Source organism: Sturnira hondurensis, unplaced genomic scaffold, assembly GCF_014824575.4.
Source record: "Sturnira hondurensis isolate 20B ecotype Veracruz unplaced genomic scaffold, ASM1482457v3 Scaffold0006413, whole genome shotgun sequence".
NCBI lineage: Eukaryota > Metazoa > Chordata > Mammalia > Chiroptera > Phyllostomidae > Sturnira > Sturnira hondurensis.
The window spans coordinates 33,286,773-33,305,963 of record NW_028079044.1 but is presented as its reverse complement, the minus strand read 5'-3'; the positions used below and the strand labels follow the sequence as shown (position 1 = coordinate 33,305,963).

The window sequence follows — 19,191 nt, the reverse complement described above, 5'->3', positions numbered from 1 at the left end:
TTGGAAGGATTATCAATAGTTCTAGATGCAAACTATAAGACATTTTGAAGACGTCAAGAGTCCTAGAGATGACAGGAGGCTTCCTGGCACTGTCGTTTTAAAGCTATGCTCTTTAGTATTTTAATTGCTATTATGCTCACCTCAAGTATTTTTTGTTCCATCTCAAACTAGTTCCATGACTTTTTCCCTTTCTTGTATTTTGTTCTGAACTATTAAAATAGTAATCTCTGTAAGCAATTTTTGGTTTGCTTTTATATACAGTACTATGAAATAAAAACTACTTGTTATTTAACATTTCCTACCATTTTCTTTTTTGATAATGGGTAGCAGAATCATGAATATAACTATCATTTAACTTTATTGCTTTATGAGATGAAACAAAAAAATTGGAGGGCAGGTTTGTGTGTCTTATGTTGAACATTTTCCATAATTTGGGCCAGTTTGTTCCAAGACTACACTTAAAATATAAATTCATCAAAAGTAAAATTATATTTCTGGAACATGAACCAAAAATTAATGTGAAGCCTTCCTCTCAAACCAATATTTTCACTTCTGTGCTTCTATAATGTTCATTCATTTATTATTTTGTCCATTCACCCACAAATAAATATCATACAGAGAAAAAAAATTATGTTCCCTCCCATCCAGGAACTGCATGCAAAGTTCTTGAACTATTGTGTTGAAGGGAAATTATGCACAAATGCTTTTGATAGAAAAACAGCAGTGGAAAATTTAAATCAAATGGAAATGTTAGAATGTTTTAATAATTCAGGCAGTATGCCAAGGTTGCAGGTTCAATCCTCAGAAGGGCACATACAAGAATCAACCAATGAATGCATAAATAAGTGGGACAACAAACCCATGTCTCTCTCTCCCTACCTCTCTAAAATCAATACATTAAAAAAAATAACATAACTCAGGCATAATTCTGAAAGCCAAGTAGGATAAATCAACTTGATACTTTTGGGAACTCTTTTAACTAGAAAGAGTGAATGTCAGATCAAGAGGGCTTAGGTGCTACGGCTCTAATTTTACTCTGCATACCAGGAGCCACTGAGTAGTTTCAAGAATGGAAGATGAGTTTCAGTAAGGTCACTTAGGCAAGTGTGGAAGACATACTAGAGGACGCATGGGGCAACTAGAGCAAGGAAAATTTAGGTGCCCAGGGCACTCACCGGGCTTGAACTAAGGCACTTTAGAGGGCAAGCACTGGACGACCGACAACCTTGCCACACTCAAAGTAGTCCTCTGTCACCAGCAGAAGCACTGATAGGAAGTTTGTCGGGAATACACACTCTTGGGCAACACCTCTTACCTTCCAGGTCACTATTTTAACGAATTCCTCAGGTAGTATGTATGGCTGGGAGGTACTGCTCACATTGATAAGGAACACAGTAGGGATAGTTACTGGAGGGGGGAAAAGTCACTATCTCAGGTGTGGTCAGAGGGTTCACGGAACATCCAAGGGAGCTGATCCAGACGGGTATACGGGAACGGAGGCTGGGCTGCAGTCTGGTTTGGTAACGCAATTTACCATTTATTAACCTGTTAGTATTTGAAGTCACGGTCCAACTTGTTTCCTGGGGTTTTCCCAGGAAAACACATCATTAGTCTGGCAGCGGGCCCAGGAGCAGGCCTAGGAAACACCGTCACTTCGAGGCTCACACTGCAAAGCTGCTCCACAGACAGGGAAGGAACTCCAGTGGGAGGCCTGGGAGGACGGTCCCAGTGGCGGGATGGTCAGCGCTCAGTTCCCAGCAGCAGTCACGTGAGTACAGACAAGAGTCCTTTGGATTTGGCATTCCTGATGTCAGAGTAAAGCTACGGGTGGAGATTATTTCCCATTAAGTTCTTTCTTGACCTTAGTATGAGGGGATGTGAGTTAGACTTTCTGCTTCCGAAGTTCAGATGAGTAGGTATGTGAGCGGAGCTTGGTACGCAGCCGGTTTGCAGATGTTCTCTTCCGATAGGATGGTGAACTCTTTGAGGAATAAGGCAGGCACATAAAGATGAGTCCAGACCCAGTCCTAACTCTCCGAGTTTGTAACAAATAAGAAATAAAACAACTGTAGTACAAGATGGGGCATGTACTATAAAATAGTATAGGGGTTTAAGAGAAATCCACCGTATCTAGACAACCAGAAGAGGCTGCTTCCTTCTCTTCAGCTGTTAGCACAGAAATATGCACAAACTTAATACTCGCTTTTTCTCTAATAAATCTGGTGGGTTGTTGAAAAGTCCCATTTATTCCAAGATCCAAGGAAACTACAAACTCATTCATGAGATATTTATTAAAATAACACATTTAGGGAAAAAAATCAATACAATGTATACATCATTACCGAAAACTGTATACCATCATACAAAAAAGGATTTTATTTTGGGAAAGCGATTCCTAATTTATGGCAAGTTTTACTTTCAGAAATAAGACCACAAAACAACACAATCTAATTCAATCTTAAAGGCTGGCATGCTGAGCAAGGAATGTTCTTATTCTTTGTAGAAGCTCCTTCTTTACACTGTCAGGTACCAGAGCTGAAATATAAAAATAAATATGTAAGAGTAGGAAAATTCCAAATAAAATACATCAATTTGAGACTTGATACTTTATTCAGGATGACCAATTCATAATTTATAACTTATTTCATAAACAACCCTCACACTATAATTAAAAAATAGGTAAATATCTGAAAAATAAAGTATATTTGCAATTCATTATTTGAATGAATTATCAAATACTGAAATACATTGCACACTGAGAGGAAAACATGGGAAAATTCTTTAAACTAGGAGTGAAAAAGGCCTTACACAGATTGACAAATTTAATTCAAATGCAACATCAAATTAATAAACTTGGTCAAAATCACTGTAAACAAAGGTGAAAGACAAAAACTGGGAAAACACTTTACAGAAAACAGGCTAATGTCTCTACAATTTCTTCAATTTGGTAAGAAATCAGCAGGCTAATAGAAGAATGAGCACAGGAGAGAAAGAACACACAGTTCTTGAACATAAAAGGGAGTAAACCTTACAATGGAAATGGACGTTAAAACCACATCCAGGTAATGTATTTTACCAATCTGACTGGCTAAAAATCCAAAGGTCAGTAATACACCGTTGGCAAGACTGGAGAAAAAATGGCACTCTGATACTGGCTAGTGGGAGTGTAAGTTGGTGCATTTTGGGGAAGGTAATTTAGCAATATTTTACAGAAATAAATGCACATACTCTGACTCAGCAAAGATGCAAAGGCCACAACAATGGTTGTATTTCTCATATTTTTATTTTCTGAATTTGAACCACGTGACTGTATTACCTATTCAGAATATTAAATTAAAAATGGGAAAAAAAGAAGACCCTGCTCCTTGAGGTTTTTTAACTAATATTAAACATCAGCAAACAAACCTACATTATTGTTCCTTTTCTGGCTCTAGAAGAATTAGTTTACTAACACTTCTAATGTTTTCTGCTCATGTGCACAGGAAATGGAAAGCTTCAGAAACAGTCCAGTATTTCCACACAGAACTCTAGAATCAGCACACAATCAAATGGAACAGACACTCCCCCGTATGAACTGCTTCGTGTAAGCCTGCTTCGGAATGAAGACTGCACAACCAAGTCCACTGGAAAAGGGATTAGTATGCATATTAAATACACTTATGATAAAAGTTACGGTGACAGAGAACAAATCTGTTGCTGGGGGGGGGGTCAGAGATGGGGTGTGAATGAATACAAAGGGATAATGCGAAGAAGTTTTATGGAAGCGGTGGCTAATGAACATGTATAAAATTCTCAGAACTGCACACTAAAAAAAAGGGTCAACTTTGCTGTATATTTAAAAAAATAAAATGTGTCTACTCTTAACAGTGAAGAAGACTAAGAACATAAAAGAACAGCTTCTACTTCTTTTTCCTTTATTTGCTCGTTCTCTGGCAGGGGAGCTAGAGACTGGTATGCCCAAGACGCCGGAGCCAAAGGAGAAGCAAAGAGCCACCTCTCCCTGCATAACCAGTTCCTAAGCAGTGTGAACAGATGACGCATAAGTTACAGAAGAAAACCAGAAAACAAAGTTGGCGCAAATTATTTTAAAATAGAAATGAATGGGGTAACAATAAATACTGTTTTCTTTCCCTGAAATATGCATAAAGAAAGGTCAGGTTTTTGTAACTGTAAATAGGCCAAAAGATACAGTGGAAATGACCAGGGTCCCCAGCTCCTTTGCAGCAGGTAAGCAGTCGGGAACTAGAAGCCTCACAATTATTTTCAAACTTATTTACTTTTTACACTAAAGTTCTTTTTACTATTTCTGTGTGATAAAACAATAGGTCATTTAATTTACCCACTTCCAGTTAAACTTTTTCAAAACAAATGAAAAAAAAAAATGCAGCTCCATCTGAGATAACAACAGAATGTAATTCCTGGTAGTAAGCATTACGCAGGATTGATGTTAAGACATTTCCTTTCTTTCCTGTGCTCTCTGTAAACAAGGCGTTAAAGGGAGAAATGAAAATGGTTGTAGTGTCAATCTTAACTATGGATTTCCCTGAACATGAAGTTCTGGTGCTACCAACTTCTTAATTAGACATTCTAGACAGAGTTTTGTTTATTTTTAATAAGCAAAAGGATAGAGCAATGACTCAGGGACAAGAGTAAAATTTTGAATTACTAAACATTTAAGTGAAGTCAGGCAATATCTAATAAAGTTCATAAATCTTAGCTCCAGGTACTATTTCCCCCTACCAGATCCCATATTTTAAACATTATCTGTCTTAACAACCTTATCGACTTATTTGTACACTGTTTCAGAGTGCAAAACCATTTTACAACTCTTATCTGTTACTCAAAACAGTGTTAGAGAGGGAGGTGGGCACTTCTGATTTTCCCCCGGAGGAAACACCAAGTACCCAAATGATGCTGGAGGGGTGGTTTCTTCTTGCGGAAAGGAAGAGAAGCTGAATTGGCAAGAGAAAAAAAATCTTGTCTGGAGCACATGTTTCCTTTCAGACAATCTGCATTCCTTACCTCTGCCTTTTGGTGTGATTTCAGCCACCAAGTCATCAACAGTAACGTGTTCTAGTCCTTTTTCTTTAATTACCTCTTATGCAAAAGTAAAAAACAAATCATATCATTTAAAATCATTATCTGTAAGAAAGATTTTCATAGAGGAAGGATTAAGATCATGTTTTAGAGTGCAGATTGGTCTTAAAAAAAAGAGGACACTTCTTTATTAATGAATATTTAGTTCAACTTTAACTACACTAAGTATTCACCAGATAAAATCATAAAAGCCTGCTCATCTCCCATCTAAATAACTTGTAATTTGACAAATATATCATAGAGTGAATCTGAACTGTGAGGTTGAATCTAACATTTGTAAAAAGCTGGAAACTTTCAACGGCACAGATTTTACTCCACTATAACCATACCAGCTCTTAAATGGAGGGGAGAGCAGCTCTTATTTGTGTCCAACTTATAACTTCATAGCCCAAATTAAAATACAGAACTCCTTTGTTCCCTTCTTTTCCTTAGACTGATCCAAAAAAAAAATAAAGGATGGAAAGCAGTTAATATTTATTGAACCCCTATTATGCACTGGATGCTTTATATCATTCAATATTTACAATAATCTAATGGGCTGGGCGTTTTCCCCACTTTACAGGTAGGGCAAGGAAGGCATGAAAATTCAGTAACTCATCGAAACATGAGACGGCACACAGCTCTAGTCTCTTACCAGTGAGGGTCTGTATGACCTCAACCTCTATGTTTTCACTCATCTGTCTCACTGCCTTCTTAGGGCTAATGTTATAAATAGTTGCTATTATTACTTGTAAAAACCATCACAATACAATTGGAAGTCACTAAAAATAACCTAAATGCTATTACACTAAAAGCTGAGCCAGTAAGGAGGCTTGACTTAGTAAGATATGTAATCCACAATCAACATTAAGCAATTTAACAAGCTCTGATTCTACATTTAAAAAAATACTTCTCTAAGACCTTTTAAAATGAATTTTTCAAAATACAACATATTAGGAATAAGTAATGTTTCACTTTGAAATAAGTGAGATTTCACTCTGAAATGGGATTCCACATTTTGAAGCCAGAGAAAATCTAGCCTCGCTTAAGAGAAACACAAAAAAAATTTAGGAATTAGGTTTAAATATTATCACAAAGAGGAGAAAATCAACACAAGAGTCGATTTTCTAGTTCTTTAATATTATGTCTGAGTACTTAATATACCTTTAAAATACTAATTCTCCTAGTCAACCCCAAACCAACAAGATGAGAGCAACGGAACTGGCGTATCTTCTAAATGAAACTGATTACCTTTACAGTGTGCCTTCAACTGATCCTTCCAGCCACACTCAATTAATTTAGCTCTCAGCAACTCTTTGAGGCTGTTGAAAAAGAAGTGTTTTCAAGTTGAACTACAACAACGTACAACATCTTAGATAGGAACATTTGAATCGAAGGTTCAACTCTGCGATGATAAATTCCCTGCCTTCTAGTCACAAAACTTTAACCACAGCCTAATCTTGGTTCTATCACAATATAGTTTAAATAGTTCTCCGATCCTAGGAGAGTCATTTAAATTCTGGGCTTCATTTTCATTATCAGTTTAAAAAAAAATTAAGTGGATGGGGGCAAAATACTTCTCCAGAAACCCTGATCTAGCCTTCTCACACTACAGCTACCTCTCCCCACCGACAGGGGTATTGCGGGTCCGTACAACCTCGGGAGGGTTTTAGTTGAGCTCGGAGCAGCTGCACTTCTGAAATTCTCCAACTCTGAAATTCCTTGTTGGAGCACAAATTCTTATCCTTCAGCCCACTTGCTCCCCCATATTTTTTCTCTCTAACCTCCAAAACTTCCCCTCCCTTTGCCCATTAACCTTGTAAATTACACATCAACATGGCTGTATGTCATTGACTCGTAACACTTTTCCTCCCATTTTAACAATTCAGTAATTGGCATACCTATCATAATTTAATTGACAGGGTTTTCCTTTTTCTTACTGGTTTAAAAAAGTGTATATTGCGACATGGATGTAATAAAATATTTTATCAGTACTTTCTTATTCTTCTGCCATACCCACTCTTACAAATCCTCAATCTTCAACCTAAATCATCTAATTTCTCAGCTTCACCATGTCATATTCCAAACCAAATCTCTTCTCTTTCAATATTCCTATACTCCAGTGTGACATTTTCATCTCAGTATCTTATTAGGTCTTTCAATCATAACAGGGCCCAAAGCCAAGTCATGCCTCTCTCCCACCTTAACCTGTTCTCCATTCTTCCAGTTCCTCAAGCCAGAAACCCTGGCAGCGTCCTCCACTGCAATTTTAACACTACACATCCAATCTACGAGCAAAGACTATGGGTTCCAGCTTTGAAACACGTACCTGCAATCCAGGCGTTTTTCCTCACCTCCTGCCATGACTGCCCTGTACAAGCTACCACCTGGTCTTGACTGGATTGTTACCAAAGCCCCCTAACCTGTCTCCCCGCTTTCTCCCCTTGTACTCTGTCCATTCTCCTCCCACTGCTCAAAACTCTCCAGTGGCTTCCCAATCTACTCAGAATAAACATCGAGTCTTACTGCAGCCTAAATGCCCCCCCACGACCTGCCCTCTTCCCAGCTACGCCCTGACTTTAGCTCTACTTTTCCTCTCCCAATTTATTCAGTCTCACTAGTTTCCACGTGCTCCTCAAAATGCCCAAATCTCCTTTCTCGGGACTATGTCTCTTGGAGACACCCATCTCCCTTATAAAGCTTCTAGTTTCTTATCAATGAAGCCTTGTTTTTTACCCATCCAAAATAACATACCCCATTATTCTCTACTCTGTTTTCCCTTTAGAACTCATCATTCCCTGACATATTTGACATTTATTTTCTGTTTCCTCCCATCAGAAAATGTAAGCTCCAGGAAGGGACAAACTTCATTTTGCTCACTACTTTAACTTCAGCACCTTAACAGGACCCGGCATATGGCAGAAACTCAGTAACTAAGCTGCATAAATGGAAACAGAAGTAAATTTAAAATATACATAATCTACACTCATTACTTGCAATGTCATCCTGTTTCCCAAGATACCTTTCTAGTTTCTACCTTCTTTCTTTCACATTTCTGATTTTACTTAAAAAAAAAACAAAAACAAAAGAATAAGCACTCCTTTCCATTTTACTGTTTTTCATTTTTAACCCAATATAATCTTCTAAACTCTACCTCTGATGCTTCCGGTCTGCCCTCCACACTGCCAGAATAAGTTCCTAAAGTACAAGTGTGATCTAGTCATTCCCCTTTTAATCATCTTTTAATGACTCCCGTCACCCAAAGATAAAATCAACAGATGTTTCTGCAAACCCACCATCCATTTTTCCTTCCCTCTTTCTTGACGAACCTCCACCACCCCCAGTGTAAGAAATTTGGGAAGGGTTCTAGTGATGGAAATGTGGCCTACGTAGGGGTGATCACCACTGGCCAACTACCACTACGTAAGATGGAAATCAAACTAGGTCTTCACTGAAACTACCAGGAGGAAAGTGGTGTGAGGCAGAGGGATATACATTTTGAATTACCCTTCTCCATGGGTAGTGCCTGTTTGAAAATAAAACCAAGAGAGGAAGGGAGACCTGAGGGAGGAAAAGGCAGACATATTCTTGACGGTAATTTTTGAGTGCCTGGACCCAGTGGTGCCTGAAGCAATTTCAAGCTCTAGACTTTTTGGTTAGATGAGCTTGTATATTTCCTTTGGCTAAGCCTGTTTCTGAGTTGTTTCTATCATTTTCAATTAAAAAAATTACGACTTTCCCAAAATCTACTCCTATTGTGCACTGGCCCAGCCACACAGCTTTACCCTTTAGCTTTATTCTGCACTTCTCCAGCACGCCATCCCGTTGCAACGAAGCCCTGTGCATCTGCACATTCCATTCCACCTGCCTAGATTGTCTTCTCTAAGATACTGGCTCGGAGAAATGCTAATCCTTCTCCCCCACAGCGAAGCAGCTCTTTCACTATTTGGGGAGACCTTAACTGATCAGCTTACCCCCTAGGTGGAGTGGGAAGAGTCTTCCTGTTCCTTATATTTATTTCTCACATACAATTTATTACCTTGCTTTTGGAACCCTTTTTTGATTCCTCAGCCTCTCCTTTGCACTTTCACGCTTTTTTTGGTTCATTTTCAAATATTTACGTGGCCAATTTTGAGCTTAGTGTAATACTGGGCATACACTGGTATTTCTGCTGTCAAGTAACTTAGATTATGTTGAAAAACACAAACTAGCAAAGTAGGTGCTCACAATACAATGTGATTAAATGCTACGCTAGAACAAGGTATTTGGGAGTTTCCAGATACCTGGAAAAAGTATTTAAATTAATATGTGAAAGATAAGCTAGAAGTAGAGAAAGACTAAGGGAAAAAAGAGGAATGTTTCAGAGTGGGTATAGTGTATGTTACTCTGAGGTTCAGAGAGCTTGGCAACTAAAACTGATCCTATTACACAGTCTCCCTATTAAAAACTGGGTGACATTATATCCCAACTGTAGTTATTTGAGAATTTTTTTCTTATTATACGAAATCATCTATCATTCATCTTTCTATATCACCCTCTTCCCTCTAAGTCTTGCAATACTGAACAGACCTAACTATTATTTATAGATGTTAGGAACTGAAGCTTTTGACAGTATCTTTTGTAATTCTTCCCACAGACATCAGTTTTGTTCCTTCATATTTAGATTCTTACATACAACATGATTACAATTTAAAGCTGTTATGTGTAATTTATTAACACAGTCTGTTACTCACCGTTCTCTTTCTCCAGTTTCTATCAACTTTTGGTTAATCGCTGCTCTCATCTGCGCATCTTTGTTCATCTTGCTAACCTGAATATCAACATGTATTTTCAGATATAAAGCACGTATAGAGCATTTCTTCTAAATCCTCTAGGCAAGCATCTCAACATGTTTAGCAGTCTATCCACTAAAGGGGTGATGAAGTTCAACAATGTGTTAACAATGTCATTACTTTTAATATTTACTGCATCCCAAGAAGTCATACTGATGAACTCAATTTTCACCCCTCATATGCCCTTTGTTAAAACGAGTCTGTAAATAGTAATTACTGTAACGATTATTAAACACTATTTTGCCTGGTACTGAGCTAACACATTGTTTTTATTTCATTTAATTCCCAGAATGTATTATTTTATGTAAGTATTATTAACATAATTTGTATTTTACAGATGAGGAAACTGAGGCACTGAGATAGAAAGTGAAGGAAGGTGTTTTGACCCCAGAACCCCCCCAACAAACTTTAACACTGTATCATAACTGACTGCTAATCAGTTCTATACCTTAACTGCGTTCAAAATTTTCGAGAGGCCATAATTTAAACTAAATATGAATAAAAGATTAAGCACTGATGGTGAAAAATGAAATTTCCAGGTAAGGTTCTTAAGTGCTTTACTTTTTTCGCTAGGATATATTCAGAATCACAACTACCAAACCAGCTGCTAAGTATACTTGCATTTGCTCTTTATCCAAAGCTTGCTGGTGGGATAAGAGGAAAACGGATCCCAAACGAATTCCCAACTTGGCAAATTCTCAATTTTCAGTAAGGAAAACCAAAACCAAAATTGTGTAGAAAGAAGAGGAAGGCTAGGCCGTAAAAGTCGGAACAAGCTAACATTACTTTTGTCGTCTCCCTTCTGGCCTGTACGAAAATTCAAAAACTGGCGCAGAGTTTTCAGAGTTGGTTTTTTTCCCCCTCTCTGGAGTGGAAGAGGAAAAAGGACGGTTTGAGAAAAGACTAGAAAATGTTTGCTTTTGTATGCGGAGGCCAACATTTTCAAAATAACTCTAAGGTACAGAAAGTATCATCCCTAGAATACTGAACTTAATCTCCGTGAACCTTGGCCCTTAAAATACCGGTAGTGACCTTGGACAAGTCGATTCTTAAAGACCTCAGTTTTCTCACTGGTAAAACGAGGGCGCTAGGGGATCCCTCCCAGTTCAGACATTCTTTAGGAAAACAGAACAGGGCGGAGACAGCAGGAGAGGCGGGAGGGGAGGAGCCAGAAAACAAAGCGAGGACTGGCTACAGGCCAACTCCGGTAGCACGCCCTGTCGGAGAGCCCTACAGGCCCGCGAGCGCGGGTCGGGGAAGCTAACGAAAGACAGCACATCGAAAGGAGCCTGGGCTGGGCCCGGGTCCCGGCCCTGAGGACCACGGGCATAGCTCACCACCATCACCGCGGGCGAGGGCCGTCCCTTCCCAGCGACGAAATGACCCTTGCGCTGACGACCGTTACCTACCACACTCTTCGGCTGCCCAGACTTAGACCCTCAGTAGCTCGGGCGCCTAAGCACACAGAAAGCTAGAACACGCATTTCCGGGGCGGGGTCTCGCCACCCCGCCTATACTGTGAGAATTTAACCAGCGCGGGCCGCCTCCTGGTCGCTCAGCCCTCTGGGTAAGAGAGTGTAAATCTTACCGCCGCACGGGCAGTGCGTCCCCTGAAAACTACCCGGCCCAACATGCACCAGCCAACTCTCTCAGGGGACTACATTTCCCAGCAGGCATTTCGCACCGCTGCGTTTTCTGGGATGGGACCCACGCAGCCTCCCGGCCTCATTACTGCGAGCGAGGCGCGGACCTTTCAACAAGAGCTTTATTAGTTCTCAGGCCAGGATCCTGGAAGGCGATGGAGGTGGCGGCTAACTGCTCCCTGCGGGTGAAGAGACCGCTGTTGGATCCCCGATTCGAGGGCTACAAACTCTCTCTTGAGCCGCTGCCCTGTTACCAGCTGGAGCTCGATGCAGGTGGGAAGTGGAGCTGCCTCCTTGCACTTTTCCTTACCCTTTTCGGCTGCAAAGAGCCAGACCCTTCCCGCATTTTCTTTCTTTCTGATCAGGAAGGCGAGGCAACTGGGGCCTTCCTTACGGACCCGTCGGACTAGGGTGGCGGTTTCTGGAGAAAGGCGTCCATCGCGGAACTCGGTGGGAGCCACCTTTTCCCCGATCTTTTGTAGTGGGACCACGGGCCCCCCCGATTCCGAGTTCCGACACACGGGTGCTGCTTGGGCTGAGGCTGCCTGTCCATCCATGGCTTGGTCCGTGCTGCGGAGAAGGCTGAGAACTTGCTTCGCACCTGGGAGCATTCTCTGTGAACTTGTGCTTTGAGAAGCCATACCTCCTTGGAGGACCCCCAGCTCCTGTTTCCTCTGGCTGAGACCCATTTCTTAAAAGAGAAACTCCATTGCAGTTCAGAGCATTTTTAATTACTCATGCTAAGGACTGTCCATATTCTAGACAATTTTGAGGACAAGTTGATTTTCGAACCCATACTTTACTTGTTTTGTTTTTCTGTAGTTAGCTAGAATATTCATCCTTATTTTTTTGAGAAGGTAAAATGGCATTTTCATTGGTGATAAAGAGCCCGGAGAGTTGCATTTTTATTTAATAACACCTCCTGCTGCTTCTGATGCATGTTATCAGGGGATCACACTTTGAAAAAAATGCTAATTAATAGTTTCACTGTATCAAATAAGTAGTAAGTGTTTCATTCATTTATAAAATCTGTTGGGAGCCCGTTGTGTGTTACATGCAAATATCAAGATGGCTAAGAGAGTCAGTAACATAAGATAAAGTTCAATTGGCTAGTGGGGAAGAAAAGTAAATAGATATTATAAAACAGTGTAGTAAGGAGGTGGAATGTATACAATACATGTATACATACTACCATATAAATGGTAGTACTTAAGTATCATTCCAAACCAGTCTGGGAGATCTGGAAAGCTTCCTGGAGCCGTGGGTATCTAAGTTGAGCTTTGAAGGGGCGATAAAAGTTGACCTGGGTGAGGAAAAAAAATGAGCTTGGTTTCTTTTTCATTCCATTTCTTTTCCATTCCTTCTCCCACCCCATATCGGTAAATGGGACCACCATGTTTAATTAGTTCATGCATTTAAAAAATCACCCCAAAACTCACTGGCTCAAAAAATAAGCAGTTCGTGTTGCTCATAGGTCAACGGGCCGGATAGGTGGTTCTAGGCTTGGCTTGGGCTCGTTTGTATGTTTATGTCCTGTTATGGGTCTGCTAGGTATCTCTCTGCCCATCTTGGTTGGACTTCCTCATAGGTTTAGGGGTTCTCTGCTATAATTGGTTTAAGATTATTTCGGATGGTCCCTCCCTACTTAGCTCTCCTCTGCGTGGACTCTCATTCTTTAGCTGCCTAGTGCAGACTGATTCCACGAGACACTAGCAGTACACGAGCACTTTTTTGAAGCTACTGCTTGGAGTAAGATTGTGGTTGTCCCATTGACCTAAGCAAGTCATATAGTCACACAGTGAGTGAGTGATGATAGCAACCTCATACCAAATGTCGTAAATCCAGGGAGTTGTAAACAATTGTGACTGTTAGTGCAAATCCATATAGTTGCTTATGCTGAAGTCATGGAGCAATTTGTTTTTTATTAAGACGCCCTATTCAATCAGCAAATCCAGTTGGCTCAAGATTTTGGCTTTTTCATGCCTCTGTCCTTGCCCAAATCACAGTTATCTCTTACTTGAACTATAGTAGCTTCCTGAGTATCCTTCCTGACTCCACTTTTGGACTCTGTTTCATTCCATTCTCCATAAGTCAGCCCAATCATAGTTTTTAATTCTGTATGTACTTGGCATCTGTTTCCTCCACCAGACTGTAAGCTCCTTGAAGACAGTGATGTTTATCCTTTGCTCATGACTCTGTCATTGCTGTTAATGTAGTAGGTGCTCAATAAATTGAATGAGAAGAGAAAGAGGGAAAAAATCTCCTGGGAAAGTGAGACGGGACTTCGAAAAAGTAGGTGAGGGCACTGTTTGTCTTTTGGACTTTATCCTCTGTGTTTCCCAGACTTCATGGGCCCTTATAAAAAAATAAATAAATAAAGCTTATTTGTCGTAGATTTGGCCAACTTTAAAAAATTTTTCTTTTCAATCCTTACCCCAGAACATGCTTACTTATTTTAGAGAGAGGGTAAGGAGAAAGAGAGAGGGAAAGAAACATCCATACGAGAGAGGAACATCATCAGCTGTCCCCCGCACACACCCCCACCAGAGACTGGACCCACAACCCAGGCATGTGCCCCAACCTGGAATCAAACCTGCAACCCCTCGGTCCATAGGATGACACTCCAACCAACCAACTGAGCCACACTGGTCAGGGCGGATTTGCCAACTTTTTAGTTTGCCAAGTGGAGATGTTTCTTAAAGACTGTCATGTACTCACCCATTCTTTCGAAAATAATTTTAACACCAAAAAAAGCAGGAAGCAAAATCTCACAATAAATAACTCTCTAAATCAAATATATTAACTTTATTAAAAACTCACTAAGTGGTCCCTATTCTGTGTTTGGGATGTACAACTGGCTGTGATGAGGTGATGCCATTTAGGGTTTTACATGGAGAAGGGAAGTTGATTTGGGGTTTGAATGGTGTACTATTGGGCTCTGTGGATGCCGAATTTAGAAAATGAGAGGAATGGAGTCAGGGAGATCCGCTTAACACTTTCACGACAGTTCACGCGAGCGCTTGCATTAAGACTTGCTTGAGGAGGAGGATAAAAAGGAGGTTGATTCCTTTTATTTCTAGAGATACTGAGGTATGGTTGAGGAGCTCCTCCTGGCAACTAGACTGTTACCCACTCCAAAGAGTGTACGTTCAACTCAGCAAACTGTCAGTGGGCACCTCTGGTGTGTGAAGCTCTGTGTTTAGGATGTGAGGGTGGAGATGTGGTCTCTGGTCTCAAAGAGCTTAGAGGTTTATTCTCTCGTTTTTTATTAAGTGAGTGAGTGATTTTAGAGAGTGAGGAAGGGAGAGAGAAACACTGATTTGTTGTTTTATTTATGTATGCATTCATTGGTAGGTTCTTGTGTGTTTCTTGACACCACTTGGTGTACCAGGACGACACTCTAACCCAGGGGTGTCAGACTCATTTTTTACCGGGGGCCATATCAGCTTCGCGGTTGCCTTCAAAGGGCCGAAGTCATTTTAGGACTGTATAAATGTTAACTACTCTTTACTGTTAAGGAGTTGAAATTACATTTGGCCCTTTGAAGGCAACTGCAAGGCCAGTGTGGTGGCCGGTGTGTCTCCCGGTGAAAATGAGTCTGACACGCCTGCTCTAACAAACTGAGCTACCTGTCCAGGACTAGTCTCTTGTCTTAAATGATGCTATTAAATTGTAAAATTCCCTATGCTATGTAAACAGTACATGTTACTTTTTCCTTTATTTCAAAGAACTAAACAAAAAAAACCTTTCTTAGTAAATTGTGATTGCCCTTTGACTCAGCAGTTCCCTTTGTGGGCATGTTTTTACAGATTTTTTTCCCTAGAGTCTTTATTTACTAAATATCTTTGTACATATTTATTTTCCCCCTATATTTCATGTGGCTAACTCATACTCCATTCTTCCTCTTGATTTATGTGTTACTTTCCTAGCAGGTTACTTTCCTGGCTGCCCAGTTAGAGTCTGCGCTCCAGAATCTGTATGATACATAGTACCTGGCTCCTCACAGACTCAATGGCACTTGGTAGCTCCGAGTCTTGTCTATACTGAAATGATTCATTCTGTGTCGATGAGTCCTGTGTCCATCTTTTTGTTCATCTCATCTTTTTCAGTGCTTTATCTCTAGAGCTGGAGTATGCCTGATGAATAATAGATTATTTTTATATCACACCATTAAACAGCTTTATTGAGCTATAACTAACAAACACCACATATTTAAGTGTGTAGTCTGACAAATTTTGACATATGTGTACACTCATGAAGTATCACCACAATCAAGATATTAAACTTAGCTATCATTTCCCAAAATTCCACGTGCCTTCCTGGAACCAGCCTTCTGTTCCTTCCCGTACCCGCTTCAGTCCCTAAGAACTGCTGATGTTTTCTGTCCCTACATGTTAGTTTTTTGCATTTTCTAGATTTTTATACTTGTGGAATTACACAGTGTGTATTTTTCATCTGTTGTTTTTTACTCGGCATAGTTACTTTGAGTTCATGCTGCGCTGAGAGAGGGGTGTAATTGTAGATTATACAATTATAATTGTATAATTGGACCATAATTGTAGATTTTTCTCATTTTCCTCGCACATCTGTCAGTTTTTGCTTCTTGTATTTTGAAGCTGTTATGTTGTATAAACATTGATTATTGAGTCCTCTTGATAAATTGACCCCTTTATCGTTAGGAAGTAACCTTCTTTAACCATGGCGATAGTCCTTGCTCTGAAATCTGTCTGATCTTCACACGGCAGCCTCAGCTTTGTTGATTAATGTTGCCTGTGTGTGTGTGTGTGTGTGTGTGTGGATATATTTTTCCCATCTTTTTATTCTCTTTGTATCTTAGTATTTAACATGCATTTGTTTATTGGCAGAAATAGTTGGGTCTTGCTTTGTTATTGAGTCTAACAACCTCTATCTTATAATTCAGTTGCTTGTATTCAGTATGATTATTGATTTTGTTACTTTGGGGTCTTTTATCTTGCTATTGGTATTCTGTTAGTCTTTGGCGAAATGGAATTTTCCCACTGTTCTGTCTTCTTTTGGAGTATTTTTCCTTTGAGAATCCCAGTTGCCCATTTTCACATTGCTGGCAGCTGATCCCGGTGCGTCAGCGTCGTTTTCATTCTTTTCCTGTTCCTTCCCCCTCTGTTTTATTTTTGGTAATTTCTATTTTCATGCCTTCGGGTTCACTAATCTTTTTTTCTCAATATCTGGTCTGTCATTAACCCCATCCAGTGTGTTTTCACTTTAGTGTCATAGTTTCCATCTCTGGAAGCTTGATTTAAGTCATTTTTGCATCTTTCATGTCTGTGTCATTTGGATCACATGGAATACAGTTTAACAACCACTTTAATGTTCTGTTCTGCAAGTTACAACTGCTTTGTCAGTTATGTGTTGAACGTCTGTTGATCGTTTGTTCTTTTCACTGTGGATTTTGTTTTCTTTACCTTTGTGCCTGGTAATATTTGACTGGTTGTTAGAAATTGTGAATTTTAACTTGTTGGCTGCAGAATACACTTGTTTATAAACCTTGAACTTTGTTCTGGGGTGCAGTTGAGTTACTTGGAAACAGATAAATTGGGGCTGCGTTTATGATTTGTCAGGCTGGTCTGGAGCAGTCCTCAATCTGGGGCTAGTTATTCCCCACCATGAGACGAGCCTGTTCTGGGTTCTCTATCCATTACCCTGTGATTTCCGAGTTTGCTCTAGTCTGCGGGGTGGGAACAGTCACAGCTCCCAGCCTTGTGCCCCAGGCAGTTCCCTCTAATCCTTCCTTTCGCAGGGTTCTTTCCCTGGCCTGGGGTAGCTTCCTCAAACATGTGCCATTACTGGAAAGAGACCCTGTGGATATCTCTCCCTGTGTGGCTCTGTTCTCAGGTACTCTGTCTGGTGACCTGTAGCTGCTTTGGTTGTCTCCAGATTTTCACTCAGTTTCCACAACAGAGGGGGTCTCTCAGGCTCCACCTCACTTTTCCCCCTTTGTGCCGCAGTCTGGACACTCCTTCACGGCAGCAGTAAGCTGGGGCAGAGGTGGGGATCACTGTCCTTTGGTGCCTGATGTGTAGTGCCCCCAAAACTGTTGTTCCAAGTAATTTTGTCAGGTTTGTTTAATTTCATCTTATTGGGTCTCTCTGATGGAAAGATATTATTCCATTATTTTACCTTGAATAGTAGGTCACTGCTGTTCTATCTTGGCTGCAAGAAAAATTGTCCAATATCTGTCTTAAAGGGAAGGAAATGATTTCTGTAGAATAGTAGAAATCATTGGACAAATCATTTCAACAAGATTGAAAGGTGTTAATAAAAATAATGAGAAAATGGGATAGAGGCACTTTTGAAAGAAGTTTGAGAAGTATGGGGTAGGAGAGAGTTATGCTTTGAGTGCAGGGCAGAAAGGAGGAAACATTTTTCATTTGCTTGTTTTGCAAAGGGGGAAGTTTTCAACATATTAAGTGGAGGAGAAGGGACCAGGAAGGAGGAGATACCTGCCTGAAGGGCCTGGGAGGTGGAGGAGAGAAGGGACTCATCGACTCCTGTGTGAGAGTTAGTTAGCCTTGAAGGGAGAAGAGGAACAGGGAAATCAGCACTTCTTATGTGACATGTAGCAAACACTTGATGTGTTTGGCGGTTAAGTTTGTCAGTAATTTCGTAGGACAAGTGCTGTTAACCTTTATTACAGGTAAGACAAGGCAGAGTAGGTGACTTAACCAAGCTTCTCATCCGCGGGAAGGCTGTACGGGTCGCACGTGCTGTTTCTGATGCTTTTTGTAGTCTCTCTGGACTGTTTCTCCAGGGCAGGGAGCGTAAACGCTGGTGAAGGTTAAGGCTGTCAGAGTGAAGGGACAGAAGAGCCGTGTAAGTAACCATTGTGCTTATGTAGACTTTACTATAGAACTCCTGTCTACTTCTATGGAGGAAAACGTAGGGGGAAGAGGCTGGTGAGTGTGTTAATGTGCAGAAGCATTACATAAAATAGTTTATTGAGAGCAATGCCCCTCATTCTAGCCTGTCTGATTCCCTATCTTGCTTCGGAACTTGTAATACAAACTTGCATTCTACTTTTTTATATCTTTATAACAAGTTCAGTGACTAAGGGGAAAGAAGACTTTACTCATTGAGTACAGTTAGAAGATACGTGGTCTAAGAAGTGACCTTTGTTAATATTTTAATATTCCTTGCCTCTACCCCCCAGTTGAAAAAAAATACTAAGCTTATATGAGTATTAGACTGAATCATATTTAGGTGGTGTCAGAAGAGTTGGAGTATTGGTAGTTTCCTGTGGTTCAGCATAATGGTATCTTATGGACAAGAAGCAGTAATTTAACTATTGTTAGGATTATTTTCAGGGCTCCTGTCTGTTTTATGACCAGTGTTTGCTCAGTGCGCAGTGCCAGGCACATAGCACTCATTCCATACATGACTTGTGAATGAAAAACTAGGTTTTTTTCCCCCATGGTGAATTATTATTATTTTTTAAAATATTTTATTTATTTATTTTTAGGGGGGGAGGGAAGGAGAAAGAGTGGGAGAGAAACATCGATGTGTGGTTGCCTCTCATGTGTCCCATACTGGGGACCTGGCCTGCAACCCAGGCATGTGCCCTGACTGGGAATCGAACTGGCGACCCTTTGCTTTGCAGGCCCGTG

The 19,191-nt window shown here is 40.4% G+C and overlaps 2 protein-coding genes across 4 annotated transcripts in view; one reads left to right on the top strand and one right to left on the bottom strand.

The window, feature by feature from the left end:
- Positions 1 to 1,511: 1,511 nt before the first annotated feature.
- ENY2 (ENY2 transcription and export complex 2 subunit) lies at positions 1,512 to 11,418 on the bottom strand. 2 transcript variants are annotated; one of them, XM_037048405.1, is made up of 5 exons: positions 11,318 to 11,418; positions 9,810 to 9,886; positions 6,328 to 6,398; positions 5,023 to 5,097; positions 1,512 to 2,535 (listed from the first exon to the last, which is right to left on the bottom strand). In XM_037048405.1, the coding sequence occupies exons 2-5, from the start codon at positions 9,875 to 9,877 to the stop codon at positions 2,459 to 2,461; spliced, it is 291 nt and encodes a 96-aa protein (XP_036904300.1). In that variant the 5' UTR covers positions 9,878 to 9,886; positions 11,318 to 11,418; the 3' UTR covers positions 1,512 to 2,458. The 2 variants fall into 2 exon arrangements, with proteins under 2 accessions (XP_036904300.1, XP_036904299.1); XM_037048404.1 differs by having other exon boundaries at positions 11,246 to 11,401.
- A 166-nt stretch (positions 11,419 to 11,584) lies between these two features.
- NUDCD1 (NudC domain containing 1) overlaps positions 11,585 to 19,191 on the top strand; it is a 56,738-nt gene continuing 49,131 nt past the window's right edge. For both annotated transcript variants that reach the window (XM_037048403.1, XM_037048402.1), the window contains exon 1: positions 11,585 to 11,824. In XM_037048403.1, coding sequence (XP_036904298.1) covers positions 11,707 to 11,824 — 118 coding nt within the window. In that variant the 5' untranslated portion in view covers positions 11,585 to 11,706. The remainder of the gene's footprint in view (positions 11,825 to 19,191) is intronic.